The sequence below is a fragment of the Megalobrama amblycephala genome, linkage group LG15 (genome assembly GCF_018812025.1).
Source record: "Megalobrama amblycephala isolate DHTTF-2021 linkage group LG15, ASM1881202v1, whole genome shotgun sequence".
NCBI lineage: Eukaryota > Metazoa > Chordata > Actinopteri > Cypriniformes > Xenocyprididae > Megalobrama > Megalobrama amblycephala.
In genome coordinates, this window is record NC_063058.1 from 29,939,982 (window position 1) to 29,957,302 (window position 17,321).

The window sequence follows — 17,321 nt, forward strand, 5'->3', positions numbered from 1 at the left end:
CGCTATAAGTCTTCATTTCACGTCCTTCTTGATCACATCTGGTGTGATCGGAGCTGTTTTCAGTCACAGATAGAGAACAGAGCTCATATTCTACTAAAGGCAAACCTGACATGAAATAAACCAGACGAGGAAGAAAGTTTAACACTTTGAGACTCTCCTGATTAATTGTTACAAATAACAGAACTAGGTTTAGTTTTATAGAAACCTTTTTCCATCACAGTAAAGTTCCTGACAGATATCTGAGGAAGATCCACATCTGTCTATCTATCTATCTATCTATCTATCTATCTATCTATAAGTAATAAGTATGTCATTTTTCGGCCATTATAAGCACATTTCTTTTTATTTGACCACCAAAATCCTACTTTCCCCCACCACAAACTGGCTTTATTTCCTATTTCACTCCCGTCTCAAACCACAACACATTAAAATCCCTCCATCCATCCTCACTTGTGGCTTTGAGCGATCCACGAGAGACTTAACAGCATCTGAAACGCTTTCTTTCTGCAAACAATGCTGGTCAATTAAACCATTAAAACCCTCTCATTTGCTCTGAGAGCAGTTAAGAAGTAATAATATGTTAACAATAACAAGACAAAAGGCACTCAAACCACAAACACAGGCTTATTAACCAGAGTTACATGATCCATAATGGATATCTTCAACAAATTACTAATAAGTTGATTCTCTCTTGGCCACCAAATCTGCAAAACAACAGATCACTACTATATTAACAACAATATGAAGCTTCATTGAAAGCTCTTAAAGGGATAGTTCACCCAAAAATGATTTACTCACCTTCAAGCCATCCTAGGTGTATATGACTATTTTCTTTGAGGCGAACACAATCGGAGTTATATTAAAAAATATCCTGGCTCTTCCAAGCTTTATAATGGGGGGCAAGATTTTGAAGCCCAAAAAAGTGCATCATAAAAGTAGTCCACAGGACTAATAAAGGCCTTCTGAAGTGAAGCGATGAGTTTTTGTAAGAAAAATATCCATATTTATATATTAATCTAACTAGTCGCGTTACGGCGAAAGAGTGAACTCTGACTCGACGTATGATGGATGTAGGAGTATCGTAAGCTTAGACGTCTCTCACGGTTCAAACAAACAGGGCTGAGCAACTAACTCAAGTTCTTCTCACGTTGAAAACCTCCGACATTTCTCATTAAAAATGCTTGTTTTAGACTTCTAATTTGTGACTGGTGTTTTGTTTTGCTCTATCTTCTGTGCTTCATCACTACTTCATGCATCGCGTCAGAGGTTACACTTTTGGAGTAAGTCAATTTGCGTAGACCGTCTATCGGAAGCTAGATATTATAGCTGATTGAGTTTTAAATATGGATATTTTTCTTACAAAAACCAATCACTTCGCTTCAGAAGGCCTTTATTAACCCTATGGAGTTGGATGGATTAATTTTATAATGAATGGATGCACCAGGAGAGCCAGGATATTTCATAATTTATCTCCGATTGTGTTCGTCTGACATCTAGAATGGCTTGAGGGTAAATCATGGGATAATTTTCATTTTTAGGTGAACTATCCCTTTAAGCAAAGGTGATTTCTGATGCACTTGACATGATGAATGAAAACATTATGAATAGTGTCCAGATTGAGTTTACATAATTTTGTTCGATAATGAATTCAAATGCACCTAAAATAGGAGCCGACATCAAATTTCTGAATTCGAATATAATTTAGGCTCATACACACACATTGCCAAGAACTTACCAGAAGCTCTCCGGACAAATCTGTTGATAACTGGAGCTGAAAGGAAAGAAAAAAAAACTGCTCATGGTGCATTACAATTAAATCGAATGTTAATATAAAATATTTAATTCAAGATGCCACAGTAATGGCTAAAAGCCTAATTATGACACAAATCAAAAAAATACAGTCACATATATAAGGCCTTTGTGCACTGTACACATCATGCCAGTATTGTGTCCTAATGCACAAGGGCCTATGAATAATAAGCAGAGCTTGAGAACGAACATTCAAATCATAATTTAAGCCTGGTCTTTGTTCCAAGCCCTTCTGCAGTGAGCTGACCACTCATTTTTGAAGCAAAATGCAGATGTGTGATCATGCATTAGCAGCACTGAACAAAAGATCACCGATTCAGCCAGTGTGGACCATGTTGCGAGGCATTAAACATGCACTGATGTGAAGGATGTGATGGACGCAGCGTCCTAGTTGTCACAATGAAGGAAGAACGAATGCATTACCTACGAATTCTTCATCGTCGTCATCTTCCTCTCCGTTTTCGGAGTCGATCTGCATGGCCTCCTCGATGAAGTTGACGGCTTTCCCCGCTCGCGCGGCTGAATTGTGCTCATTGCCGAACGCGCCGCCGCGGGTCTCGTTCTCCTTGAGGCGCGTGAAGTACTGCAGGGCGAACTCCAGCAGATCCCCCGGCTGGTTCCTCAGGACCTCCACGGTAAAGCTCTGCAGAAGCTCCGTCAAGCCCTCGGGGATTTCTATACTCATTTCCTGACGATGAAATGTGCGCAAAATTCGGCCCGATCTTGCGCGTACAACAGTCGGTCCCGTTTCGCCGCGTCAGCTGAGAAGAATGACCCGCAAACGCGTCAGAGGGAACGCGACGGATTTCTCACTATTCCACCATCTGCGTCCGTTTCCTCTCGTGTCCGACCGTGTCCTCTAATTTGCGGGCGTAAAAATGGCAGGGATTTCAAGAGCTGGCATTTTTTTTTTTCTTCTTGCGCTGCTGGCTACAGGAAAGCCGCGCATGTGATGCGGGAAACCATGGCAACCAGCATCCCGGGATTTGCGCAGGAGGAACGCGGACGCGACGCACTAGAACGCAACGCGAGCACTTAAAGAGCCAGTGAGATGTTTTTAAGATTTCATGCTTTTCATGCTTCAAGTATTACTATAATAGCTATGCTTTGAAATCGTGTATGCAAATAGCATGTGTAAATCATTCAGAACCATGGTGGAGGAGACCGGGGCTAGTTGTCACACCCTTTCTTATTAAAATAGCCTATATTTATCAAGATTAATTTAAAATCACCTTAACGTTTTGACTAGAAAATGAAAACATTTAACATTTCCATTGAACATGTGTTGACTTTTATATGTACTACCCATACTATAGTAAATACTATAGTGTTTTTGAACCATACTATAGTAAAGTAATTGAATTAACTTGTTGTGGTAATTTTATAGTTGCTGTGGAAATATAACAACTATAGTAATATATATTAAAAAAAATACTTTACCCAATACTGTACTAAGTTTTCTACAACTATAGGGTATATTATACTACAATATACACTGCAGTTTACTGTAGTAAAAACTAAAGTATACTACAGTATTTATTACAGTTTGTCAGTTCAATATAATTGATACTACAGTATGCTGTAGCATTCATTAACAAAGTGTTGTAAATACTATAATATATCCTATAGTATGGTTCAAAAACAACTATAGTATTTACTATAAATTACTTAGGAAATTGCTAAATGGAAAAGGTACAACAATTAAACCCTCATTTTCGCCATCAGGAATAAAAAAAAGTATAAAATTACAATATCCAACATACCCCATCCTGACTTTTATGATAACATATAGTTCAACTGAGATTTTTGGCAATTCAGTTTCAGGCGTTTGACTTAAGACCCACTCTTCTATGTGACAACTAGCCCCAGTCTCCTCTAATAGCCTATATATATATATACACACAGTATCATCACTGTACATAAAACTGTATCATATCCAACATTTTATCTTAAACCATCTTCTGCATGGTCTTGCATCTGTAAAATATATATTTAGTTTTGCATCTCTTTGGAGTGACGCTTTCAAATATAATTAAGTTAATGGATAAACAGACACCTCGGGCAGAATTAGACTAAGTGGGTTGCTGGTTAATCCCGTTTTGACGACAAATATGAGCTGATTATGTTGAGATTATTAAGCTTGAATACATATTAAAATCGGAGAGTATCAGAGTTTGACCTTCTGGGAACAATTAGATTGTTGTTATATAAAGGTACGAGGTCTCTCCTCTCTCTCTAACTATGTTGTGTTCCACCTCTGTCATAATGTATCCTAGCCAGAGAACAGAACAGAATAGACAAGAGAATAGAATATTAAAATTTCAGCACTGTAATTCATGTTTATGTTTTTGCAACTTAATTGAGATGATCTAAGAGGAGCAACTGTACAGCTAACAGCTAGACTACCATCTGCTGGTCACTGGGAGGACAGACACTCATGAATGTCTTGATATCTGATAAGAGTTGAAGGTGCCACAAAGAGAAAAGTCATTGGATTCAGCTGTAAAGCAGCTCTAGAGAAGACAATAGTGTCATTATTCAGCTTAATTCAGTTTTAAGTTTTGTTCTCATCCAGTAGTAGTCTAACAGTGCAGCGAAATGCAAATGAGATTTGAAAGATTGAGAGTGAATAACATCATAAATTGTATTGTGAAAGTCATATGTACTAGTTTTGTTGCTTTTTTCATCCATTTTTTTTGTTTTTTTTGGTCCTCGACAGGCCCTGCTTGCTGTATACTGGAAAAGAACAGTTTGATAATTCTTCCAAATTTTGTTTTGGAAGAACGTAAGGGTGAGTAAATGATTGAATTTTATGATAATTTTATGTATTTAATTTTTTTTTTTGTGAGTGAACTATTCCCTTAATTATCTTACCAATAATATTTCCTTCTTTAATGGAGCTGTTAAGCATAAAGAAATATAATTATATTAATAAACCATCAAAATTACATATATCTAATTATATTTATATAATAATAATTATTATTATTGTTGAGGATATTAAATCCTTATTAATTTTGTATAATTTTTCATACCTACTTTGTCGTGAGTGCTGTAAGTTTAAAAATACCCACAAAAAAAACATTTTGGTGCATTTTATATGTCATATTAATTTTTATGACAAAAATGCAGAAAAAAAATGACTTTAAAATAGTGGCTTAAAAATAAAGACATATTGAGTAAGAATAAATCATTTTGATGATGCACTCACATTGGTTTGGCATCACAGCAGCTGCAGTCGTTAGCGGCGAGGTGTTTACAGCACCTGTACAGCAGGTGTCCCAGCATGCCGAGCAGAAGGAGCGCACATAAAGCAACAATGAACCACATGTAACAGTTCTCTACATCAAACATATATTATACTGATGTGATTCTTGGCTGTGAGGAGAAAATGATAAGATACAGGTGCTGGTCATATAATTCGAATATCGTAAAAAAGTTCATTTTTTTATTGTAAATTTTTTTTTTTTAAAATGAAACTTTCATTTATACTAGATTCCCTACATGTAAAGTTTTTTTTTTTTAATTTGTTGATTAGAGCGTACAACTAATGAAAGTCCAAAATCCAGTATCTCAAAATATTAGAATATTTACATTTGAGTTTCATTAAATGACCATCCCTACAGTATAATTCGGGTATCTCTTGTTCTTTGAAACCACACTAATGGGGAAGACTGCTGACTTGGCATGGTCCAGGAGACAATCATTGACACCCTCCACAAAGAGAGTAAGTCACAGAAAGTCATTACTGAATGGGGTGGCTGTTTATAGAGTGATGTATCAAAGCATATTAAATGAAAAGTTGACTAGAAGGAAGAAATTGGGTAGGCAAAGGTGCACAAGCAACAGGGATGACCACAAGCTTGAGTAAAGCCGATTCAAACACTTGGGAGAGCTTCACAATGAGTCGAATGAAGCCGGAGTCAGCGCATCAAGAGCCACCACACTCGGACATCTTCAGGAAAAGGACTACCAAGCCACTTCTGAAACAGAAACAACGTCAGAAGCATCTTACCTGGGCTAAGGAGAAAAAGAACGGGACAGTGAACAGTGGTCGAAAGTCCTCTTTTCAGATAAAAGTAAATTTAGCATTTCATGTTGAAATCATGGTCCCAGAGTCTGAAGGAAGACTGGAGAGGCACAGAATCCAAGCTGCTTGAAGTCTAGTGGGAAGTTTCTGAAGTTAGTAATGATTTGGGGGGGCCGTGACGTCTGCTGGTGTTGGTCCATTGTGTTTTATCAAGTGCAAAGTCAATGCAGCCATCTTCCAGGAGATTTTGGAGCACTTTATGCTTCCATCTGCTGACAAGCTTTATGGAGATGCTGATTTCCTTTTCCAGCAGGACTTTAGAACCTGCTCACAGTGCAAAAAACACTTCCAAGTGGTTTGCTGACCATGATATTACTGTGTTTTATTGGCCAGCCAACATGCCTGACCCCTGAATCTATGGGATATTTTCAAGAGAAAGATGAGAAACAGTCGATCCAACAATATACAGATGATCTGAAGGCTCAATAGTGCCTCAACAGTGCCACAGGCTGATCACTTCCATGCCACACTTCACTGATGCTGTAATTTGTGCTAGAGCAAGTCATTTGCTGTAATATGTGCTGCCAACCAAGTATTGAGTGTACAAATGAACATACTTTAAAGAACTTGAATTTTTGAAAATCCATTTTTTGATTGATCTCAGGAAATATTCTAATATTTTGAGATACTGGATTTTGGACTTTCATGAGCTGTACGCTCTAATCATCAAAATTTAAAAAAAAAAAAAAAAAAACTTTTGAAATGTTTTACTTTACATGTAGGGAATCTAGAATATATGAAAGTTTCATTTTTAAAAATAATTTACAATAAAAAAATGAACTTTTTCATGATATTCTAATTATATGACCAGCACCTGTAGATGTTGTGTGGTTTGCACATGCAAAACTTGCTGCCAAGTTGTTCTGGGTGGTTACTAGGATGTTGAGCTAGTGTGAAAATGTGAAATATGATCATAGTGAAGTTTGCTAACTCACAAAACCACATGACTGTGATGTTGCTGCATTTGAGTGCATAACCAAAGTGTTCAGCTCATATTTCCTTCCGAGACAATGTTTTTATAGCTCAGATGATTTAATAGAGATCTCATTTATGTCTTATTTAAGTATCAAATGTCTCCTAAATGTCTTGGGAGTCAATAGTTGACATACAGTGAGAGTATAGAGCTATAAAATGAATATGGATAGCAGCCCAGATCATTTGATTTTCCCAAGAGGAGACACATATGAGATTACTGGAGATTTTTTCTCATTCTTGTCTAGTAAAAACTGATATATCAAACAGGGTAAGTATAATTTCTCAATAATATCAGGCAGCCCATTACAGTCCTAAAACTCTCCTCTACAGATCTGTACTTTGAGATTGTTTGCTGTTCAAAACATTGATCTTAAATATGCAACTCTGCTGTACTGAAGATTGTGAAGATGATTGAAGGCCTTATCTGTGCAGTGAAGGGTCAAACCTTGGATGTTTGATCCAACACAAAGATCAATGGGAACTATTAGATTTGTCTTATTGGGCCAACATAGTGGAGGCTCATCATTTGCTTCTGTGATATTAATAGTGACCTGTAAAAGAAAAAGAGAACAAGATCAGAGACTCATTTTGCACCCAAATGTTTGTCTGATCAAATGCTCTCTAGAAAAGTGGTAAACCACGTTAAATGATTAACTGTAGTGGTAGCAGATCGAGGTCTAACAGGATCCCCGTCAACCACTCTGATGACCACCGTGTGTTCGCGTGTCCTCGTAGTCAGCGTTGGTCGGGAGGGTGATGTGACCCAAAAAGGAGTCCAGGTGGAAAATGCGTCTCAGTGACCCAGTTCCTCCACCAGAGACTATGGAGCAGATGAGTTTTGTTGAAGCCAGGTCTCGACCTGCCCAGGTGAAAAAAAAGTACACTTCTATAATGTACTTAAAGTGCTCTATTTTCGCACACTAATTTTATACTTAATATACTAAAAATTCTTCTTTAGTACTAATTAAGATAATCTTAAGAACATCTAAGTGTACTTAACTGTGCTATTTTGAGACAGCATGAAATTTGAACTAAAATGTGCTTTTAATATACTATCTCTGTATTTAAAAAATTTATTTAGTTACCACTTGTAGTACACTAGGGGTTCAAATGCACTATAAGTGATATCTTAATATATTTTTTAAAATATTTCATGGTGTCTCAAAATACAGCGTAAGCTTTTTGAATAATACGTAAAGTGGAAGCATGTGCAAGTCGATCATTTGTGTTTATAAAGCATATACAGTTGTATTTTCTTAGAAAATGGCCGATCGTTTCACTAGATAAGACTCTTTTTCCTCGTCTGGTCTCGTTTAAAGCCCTTTGAAGCTGCACTGAAACTGTAATTTTGACCTTCAACCGTCTGGAGGCAATTGAAGTCCACTATAAGGAGAAAAATCCTGGAATGTTTTCATCAAAAACCTTCATTTCTTTTCGATTGAAGAAAGAAAGACATGAACATCTTGGATGACATGGGGGTGAGTAAATTATCAGGAAATTTTAATTTAAAAGTGGACTAATCCTTTAAATGGTATTGCTGTGAAAACCCTTTTGGAACCTTTATTTTAGAAACGCATGGATGTTAAAAGGTTCTTCATTGAACCATAGATAAAGAACCTTTATTTTTTAAGAGCACTTGTCAGCAGGGACACCAGCATAAATCATCTTAGATCTGCAAACCACTTTATAATTTTTTTGTAATGTTTTGAGAGGAAATGTTGCAATATCTTCTTAACTTAATGATAAGGCTCTCAGAAAGTGTAACTCCTACACTGAGAAGTTGGCGATGTTGGTGACGGTTTGCTTTTTATTGATGCTCCATATAAACTCAAGCCTGTTTCTCACACAAGAACCTCTCTATGTGATCGAAACCAAGGATAAACCGGCTCTGCTTAAGATCACCTGCAGGGATGAAGTTGCAAACATTACTTTTTATAGGTTAAATCAGGACAAGTCTCGGCTTGTGAGCAATTACACCTTCAGATTCACCGAACAAAATATCACCAGTGAATACTACGTTATTTATTTTTCAGAAAATGAAGAGTATTTCTCTGAATGCTGGAAGAATGGGCTGCTTATGGAAAAACCCCACTTTCATGTGATATTTTGTGCTCAGAAGGAGGAAACCAGGAGAATGTCTTTTCTTCATGGTGACACAGCAGAAATCTCCTGTCAGAGGTTCAATTCCAGTCGTGGAGAAACTCTTCAAGTGTTGCAGAGTTTAAACACAGCGCATCTCAGGTGGACGAGTACGAAGATTCTGGATACCAGCGTATCTCTGGAGTTTATTCCAGATTCACTTCAGAGCAGAATGGAAGTCCTGAATGATGGCTCTTTAATTCGTTTCTCAGACATCTCTTTTGTTGACAGTGGAATTTACAGTTGTTTGTTTTGGAGTGAAAACCAATGCCAAAACTACAAGCAGATCGAACTGGACATCGAAAAACAGGCCATTTTCCTCGTCCCAGGAGAAAGTGTCACTTTGCCCTGTGTAATTAAAGATTCCACACTAGAGACTTTAGTTTGGGTAACTCCCATTGGATTTAGTTTTGTTGGAAAGATTGAGGAATATGAAACATTGAACGGAACACAGACTGGTAATTACTCTTTGTTCATTCATCACCTCTTTCTGAACCACACTGGACTATACATCTGTACAACAGAATCTAAGATAGTTAATGAGCTCAACATTTTTGTTTGTTCCAATCTCGAGCCCATCAAGATGACATTTTCTTTGGGTGACAGTGCTGATTTGATGTGTGCTTTCAATAGGACAGAATCTCTCAGAGTACAGTGGTACAGGGAGTACAATCAAAGCTCAAAACATCTGCTTGTCGACACTCAAGGCGCCTTTGTAAATGAGAACATGACAGATCGGCTCAATGCATCCAACCCCAATTACATTACCATATCAGAGCTTTCGATTCAGGACGGCGGCTCGTATTGGTGTAAGGCTTGGGGGATGAACGGCATTTTCAGAGGCTCGTGTTTCAATCGTAGGGTGCAGTTAACATATATGACTCCTCATTTGGACACTTTCTACATTGTGTTTGCTTCTCTGATGGGCTTTGTGTTGCTATGCATCATCTCTGCAGTGTTTTTTGTTAAAGTAGTGTGCAGGAACAGACGCACACGGGATTATCATATAACTACAGTATGACTAGCATAGACCTGGGGTTGGGCCCACAATGAGTTTGCATTAAAAATCCAATGTTGTTTTTCATTAATTCTGAAAATAAATCCAAATTGTTTTAGAATTTTAAAAAAAGAAAAAAAAAACTATTATAGTTTAATATTATAGTTTGTGCATATTAGATTGTAAATATTATAGATTTTATTTCTAAGTGACATTGATCATGCACATCTTAGATGGACCCCATTGTAGTTTCTTGGATGGATGGACTGATGAGCTAAAAAATTAATAAATGTATCATAATCTATAAATGAGTAGCCTATAGAGTATGCTAATTAAAAATGTAATTGTTATATAGTGTTTTAACTGTGACAGAAGATAAAAAAAGAACTATATTTTAGTGCCAGAATAATATGGTTATTAAATTATCCATTAATATATGCAAGTTTTTTTATATATATATGTTGCAAAGAAGAAACTGCTCTTTATTGAAATACACAAATCATTAAATGAAGGGAGGGGGGGCTAGACTGGGGACTAATTTGTTATTTTTCTTCTATTATTATTATTATTATTTATGAGTAAAATATATTTTACAGTATAGAAAATCTCAGGAAGAAAGACATAAGCAAAGTGTTAATAAATTTGTTGTTTTGAATACAAACAAATGCAATGCAAAACAAAGAAATTAGAGATAAATGTTTAAATCACTTTTAAATAAAAGGAGATAAATAACCAATTCAATTCGCCCAAAGGGAATGTATCTGAATGATAAAATAAATGAAGCAAAGTTTCTTCATCCGTTTTGGTGGATCCAAAATGGTCAATATTCTTATTCATGCATTTTATTCATATTTTATGTTAATCATTTATGGCTTATGATTTATCAATATTACTTTTGATTTCATATATTCATGTACTCCTACTCCATATATTAATCCTCATCATATTTTCAAGTATTTACTCTTTATTGTACCCTTTATGGTTATTCTTCTTTTATCTTTAAGAGATGCTTATTATATTCAATTGTTCTTTAAAGTGTTCCAATGTGACAGGTCATGTTGACACGTTTGCTGTTAGATATTGGACATCTGCCAAGTACTGCAGAAGCGATAGTGTTTTCAGAATTAGTTGCTCATTTGAACTCGATGTACTTTTGTATCAAAATATGTCCATTTCTATTTCTGCTGACATGTGATAATGTAAGATCTGCAAAATTCCCCTAAGGGTGTCAAAACAACCCCTATATCTATTTTCATCTAGCCAGTATCTTAAAATATATGTGTCTTATTTTGTGTCTTATTTTGGAGAATTAAAGGATTAGTCCACTTTTAAATAAACTTTTCCTGATAATTTACTCACCCCCATGTCATCCAAGATGTTTATGTCTTTCTTTCGTGAGTCAAAAAGAAATTAAGGTTTTTGATGAAAACATTTTTCTCCATATAGTGGATTTCAACGTCTACCAACAGGTTGAAGGTCCAAATTGTAGTTTCAGTGCAGCTTCAAAGGGCTTTAAATGATACCAGACAAGGAATAAGGGTCTTATCTAGAGAAACGATCGGTCATTTTCTAAAAAAATACAACCGTTTATGCTTCATAAACACAAAATATCGCCTTGAACGTACTTCCCATTTCCGCATTCTTCAAAGCGCTTAGGCTGAATGTCCTACACCTTCCCTATTCTACTTACGGAACGAATGCGGCGCCGAATGCGGAAACGGGAAGTACGTTCAAGGCGATATTTTGTGTTTATAAAGCATAAACAGTTGTATTTTTTTTTTTAAATGACCAATCGTTTCTCTAGTTAAGACCCTTATTCCTCGTCTGGTATCATTTAAAGCCCTTTGAAGCTGCACTGAAACTGTAATTTTGACCTTCAACCATTTAGTTCCAGTGAAGTCCACTATGGAGAAAAATCCTGGAATGTTTTCCTCAAAAACATTAATTTCTTTTCGACTGACGAAAGAAAGACATGAACATCTTGGATGACATGGGGGTGAGTAAATTACCAGGAAAAGTTTATTTAAAAGTGGACTAATCCTTTAACGGACGAGAACTTTCTGTTTAAAGTGCGCGCTGTGCATGGACAAAATGGCTCTGAAAATATTTTAACTGTATATTTCCTATTTGTCATTAGCCTGTAATGTGGGTTTCACAACTATTAAAGAACGATTATTAAAACTATAAAACTATAGTATCGCCTTTGGTGTGAACGGGCCTTAAATCTGATGTGTTTTCCTTAAGTATTGAAGTATGAACCTTTGAACTTTGTTTTGTCTGACTTTTTTCTACTTTTTAATGACTTTTTCTTCTTCTACATTGTCATGTAATAATGTTGTTGTTCTGAAGACATATATAAACAATAAAAAGTGTAAAACAACTAAAGCGAGTTTCCTACCTGTCTTGTTTAACGCTCCCGCCGACACCTCGTTGCTTGGTAACAAGTCTTCCGTTATCCGCGTGCCTGGTTACAGCTGCCCAACCAATCGTTTTCACGGTTAGAATGACTGACATGTCAAAGGGGCGGGTTTAATGCGAAGGAGGCGGGACTAGACGGAAGAAGCCGCTCGAGCACCTCAAGCAAAACAAAACCGATCCAACGGCATATTTCGCGATTAAACTGACCAGATGGTGAGTTAGTTCAAGTGATTATACACTTATTTATCTAATTTAATAGCGTATTGTCGAAACGTGTAGCTGTGATTTAAATACAGGCTGCAGCAGCTGAGTTTACTGAAAGTTGGCAGTTTTGAAACGTGCTCTTGCAAAGAAAATGGACCATAAAAGTCTGCACTCCAAAGTACATAATACTGCTATTTACCTTGTTTTTGAACATAATAGTATGTTTTCGGCATGTGTCATGCTACGTTAGAGCGTCAATCTTTTAGAAAGCGAAATATGATGCCAACATTTAAAAGGCAGCTGTATTTTCATATATAAAGACCCAATTTATATTAATTTAAATTGTATACTATACCAGTTTGAAGTATTATTTGAAAAATATTTACTATCTGCTGTTATATTAAGTTTTTTCTGTACTCACGATAGTACTGTACTGTTAAATGTGTTATTTATTTAAATAAAATTTTGTTGTTTACTTATCTAATCTATATTAATATAAATCGTATTTATTTATTTTAATTAATAGAGTTGTTTTAATTATTAATTTTAATCTTTCAGGTTAAAGGATAAGTTCACATTCAAATTAAAATTTCCTGATAATTTACTCAACCCCATGTCATCCAAGATGTTCATGTCTTTCTTTCTTCAGTCGAAAATAAATTAAGGTTTTTGATGAAAACATTCCAGAATTATTCTCCTTATAGTTGACTTCAATGGACCCCAAATGGTTGAAGGTCAAAATTACAGTTTCAGTGCAGCTTCAAATGGCTTTAAACGATACCAGACGAGAAATAAGGGTCTTATCGAGCTTACTAGCTCTCTTCTTCTTCTTCTCTATTAGAATTCCAGCAGTGTAAACGCTGCTAAGTGTATTACTGCCCTCCTCAGGTCAAAGTTTGAACTAAATTGCCATATTAAATATGCTAGTGCAAGTATATAACAATTAGTTCAATCTTTGACCTGTGGAGGGCAGTAATACACTTATTAGCAGTGTCTACACTGCTGGAATTCTAATAGAGAAGAAGAAGAAGAGAGCTAGTTCAAGATGAGCATTTATGGTTAAAACGTATATAATTGTATTTTTATTTTTATTTTTTTGAAAATGAGTGATGGTTTCTCTAGATAAGACCCTTATTTCTCGTCTGGGATCGTGTAGAACGCTTTGAAGCTGCAATGAATCTGTAATTTTGACCTTCCCACCGTTTGGGCTCCATTGAAGTCCACTATAAGGAGAAAAATCCTGGAATGTTTTTATCAAAAACCTTAATTTCTTTTCGACTGAAGAAAGAAAGACATAAATGACATGGGTGTGAGTAAATTATCAGGAAATTTTAATTTGAAAGTGAACTAATCCTTTAAATCCCAGTTTGAAAACCCTTGCTTTAGACTACAATAATAATACATAAATCTCTATGTACTATGGTATTATCATCATTGTACCATAGTACCACCACAATACTTTCTTGTAGGGATCTCCTGGTTGCACGGTTCAACATGTATTTCTTTGTATCCTCAGCTTTGCTGATGATGTCGGCCTTTCCATCCTCTTCCTCCAAGAGTCTGACCTCCACCCCGCTCAAATCCAGAGCCAGCGTCCCGGGCAGCGTCCGGCAGCGCAGCAGGAGCGTGGAGTCCACCGGAGACTCGACGTCCTCTCTGCTGTCACCCATCTATCATGACAGCTTTGAGCTTTCAGACGAGGAACCAGAGTCAGATCAGCCTCGGCCCGTTCACAACATGACCGTCACGTTAAGTGAAGATGGCGCACCAGTGTCTCCCTCCAGGTGAGCGTTTGTTGAGTTAGTTACATGTCAATATAACAAATCAGCACAGCAGTATCATGCCAAATCTGACATGCTTTCAGGGATGAGGTGGACACAACAGGCCTGGAGGACAGATCTTCCGGCGGGCATTTCAAACTGAGCGCTGGGAGCAGTGGATTGTGGATAAAGCTAAAGAGGAGCGTATAAGAAAACAACAGAAAGCTATGGAGGTAAATTTTTTTTATGGGTTTATGGGTATATTTTATGTTAATACTACTGTTTTTTTTTTTTAGCAACATGGGCATTTTTATTTTAATTTTAAATACACCACTGTTCAAAAGATTGTGTTTTGGAAGAAATTAATATTGCAAAGATGCATTAAAAATCAAAATAGACAGTAAAGACGTTTATAATGTTATATAAGCAAATAAAGCAGATGGTTGCTGAAGTTAAAGCACTTCAAAAAAGTTATAGAAGTTAAAATTTATTAAAAATCAAATGTACTGTACTCAAAAGTTTTTATTTTATATAAAATGTATATTTTACAAAATAACATTTACTCTAAAATTGATATAAAATCAAAGCCGTATGTCTAAGTTGTGTTCCAAATTTGAAGTTGTCACAAAAATTAAAGTTCACATGAAATTTTGTTTAGGTGTTGTACCAAAAAAAGCCACCAGGTGTCACCCACATTCCATTGAAATTTTTTGATGCATTCTCCTGTAACAAATTAATAAATCTCTGTCCAAATATCACAAAATAGACACCTAACGTGGAAGCTTGAGATTCAGACCTTTCCGACGATATGAGTTTTGTCAAAATTACATACATTTTTGTAATATGAAACATGACAACGACCACTAGGGGGAGGAGCTCGCTAAAAGGATGTAAAGTACCGTTTCCATAGTAAAGCAATGTCCAATTTCAAAACGGTTTTCACAGGCTGAATGCTGAGTTTTTAAACTTTTGAATGATACCTAATTTATGATGATTACTGAAATATATGATGCAAAAAAAGGCAAGCGTCCCGCTGGGATGGTGACAGTTAAGAGGTTAATTATTCGGTCTGTGAAAATATATTTAAATCAACAGTTTTCATCATATATCTATAGTAGTGAATGATAATAACCCTGGTCCCATAAGCATTCACTTAGGTCTATATTTCAGGAGCTCACGCTGAAGGAAAAAGAGGAAGAGCAGAAGAAAGAGCAGCAGAAGAAGAAAGTTACCTGTGATTTCAAAATTCAAGAGTGGCTGCAAATGAAACGAGAACAGGTGTGAAACTCCCAGAACGAACACTAATAAATGAGACTTTATAGTTTGTGTATATTATGTTTCCGCTCTCCTTCACACGCTTTTTGTCCTCAGGAAAAGAAAGAGAGAGAGTCCAAAGAGTTTCAGAAAAGCAAAGAACAGCTTCAAGAGGAGAAGAGACGTGCTGAGATTGAAAAGAAAGCCCAGGAGAAATATAAGGAGTGGCTGCGGAAGAAGAAGCAAGAAGAAACGGAGAGAAAGCTAAAAGAGAAGGTGTGATGTTTAGGCAGCTTGGAAAACATTATTCCCGTTGAACTTCGTGAGGGAGTGTGAATGATGACAGAATTTACAATCTCTTTAAAAGGAAGATGCAGCCAGAAGAGAAGCGGAAGAGAGGGAGCGCAAAGAAAAGGCGGAGGATAGCTTTAAAGAATGGCTTGCCGGTGTAAAAACGAAAGGAAAACTGAGCCGACAGTCATCAGCATCCTCAGCCGGTGAGTGAACGTACAAATCCAACATAAATATCCATTCAAGATTGAGATTCAAAAGTGTTCATGTTATCCCTTTCAGGCAGCTATAACAACGTGAACTATCCAGCTCCGAGCTTCGTCAACCCCATTCCCTGGAAACCCATTCACGTTCCACAGCAAGACAGAACGCCCAGGAAAAGTTCGGCACGTAAGAGAACGCCAGGACCGCCTAAAAGCCAGTCGACCCCCTGTATCACATACAGACCTAAAGACACCGTGGCTTTTGCTTGTAAGAGACGGTGACACTGACATCTGCTGGTCCCAGGCCAGTATTGACTCTTCTGAAGACTTGCTGCGTTTTTGTCAAGCAAGTGTTTAACATCTAAGACTGATGTCGTTTGGCATGAGTGAAGATCCAGCAGGAGGACTGATGTTTCTCACTGATGTCATTGTGATGGATTTGATCATTTGGCAATTATGAATTTGACTTGTATAGTTCTGGTTGAATGTTAGCTAAATATGAAATACAGATGATTTTGCTTGTCCAAATTAAAGATATTTGGAAATACAGTAATTTTTCCAATATTATTTGAGTTATTTGGTTCTGTCCAAACATTTTAGCATATCCATCTGTTTTAAGAGCTCTTTGTCTTACACTACCATTCAAATGTTTGGAGTCAGTATGATTTTTTTATGTGTTTGAAAGTCTCTTCTGCTCACCAAGGCTGCATTTATTTGATCAGAAATAAAGGGGAAAAAAATGAAACATTTTTACAATTTAAAATAACTGTTTTCTAGTTGAATATATGTTAAAATGTCATTTATTCCTGTGATCAAAGCTGAATTTTCAGCATCATTACTCCAGTCTTCAGTGTCACATGATCCTTCAGAAATCATTCTAATATGCTGATTTGATGCTCAAGAAACATTTCTGATTATCAATGTTCAAAATAGTTGTGCTGCTTCATGTTTTATTTTTGGGAAAATTATTTTTTTCAAGATACTTTGATGAGTAGAAAGAGAAATAGAAACCTTTTGTAACATTATACATGTCTTTACTGTCAATTTAATGCATCCTTGATTAATTAAAATATGAATTAATTTACAGCTATTTTAAATCACATTTCTTTTACATGCATAGCATATTTTTATTACACTTATTAAATGACTACGTAGAATATTTGTGCTTAAAAAATGGAGTA

The 17,321-nt window shown here is 36.2% G+C and overlaps 2 protein-coding genes and 1 long non-coding RNA gene across 4 annotated transcripts in view; 1 reads left to right on the forward strand and 2 right to left on the reverse strand.

The window, feature by feature from the left end:
• LOC125246800 (cAMP-dependent protein kinase type II-beta regulatory subunit) overlaps positions 1-3,148 on the reverse strand; it is a 20,272-nt gene extending 17,124 nt beyond the window's left edge. For both annotated transcript variants that reach the window (XM_048157841.1, XM_048157840.1), the window contains exons 1-2: positions 2,233-3,148; positions 1,736-1,771 (exon numbers count right to left, since the gene is read on the reverse strand). In XM_048157841.1, coding sequence (XP_048013798.1) covers positions 1,736-1,771; positions 2,233-2,494 — 298 coding nt within the window. In that variant the 5' untranslated portion in view covers positions 2,495-3,148. The remainder of the gene's footprint in view (positions 1-1,735; positions 1,772-2,232) is intronic.
• A 3,542-nt stretch (positions 3,149-6,690) lies between these two features.
• On the reverse strand, positions 6,691-12,480 carry LOC125246802. Its single transcript, XR_007179967.1, has 3 exons — positions 12,409-12,480; positions 7,530-7,733; positions 6,691-7,425 (listed from the first exon to the last, which is right to left on the reverse strand). It is a non-coding gene; the product is annotated as an uncharacterized LOC125246802 (long non-coding RNA).
• A 17-nt stretch (positions 12,481-12,497) lies between these two features.
• On the forward strand, positions 12,498-16,689 carry ccdc34 (coiled-coil domain containing 34). The gene is given in 8 exon segments (XM_048157842.1): positions 12,498-12,641; positions 14,149-14,416; positions 14,497-14,555; positions 14,558-14,625; positions 15,563-15,670; positions 15,764-15,922; positions 16,014-16,143; positions 16,220-16,689. Coding segments are annotated over 7 exon segments (987 nt in total). The 5' UTR covers positions 12,498-12,641; positions 14,149-14,156; the 3' UTR covers positions 16,423-16,689.
• The last annotated feature ends 632 nt before the right edge of the window (positions 16,690-17,321 follow it).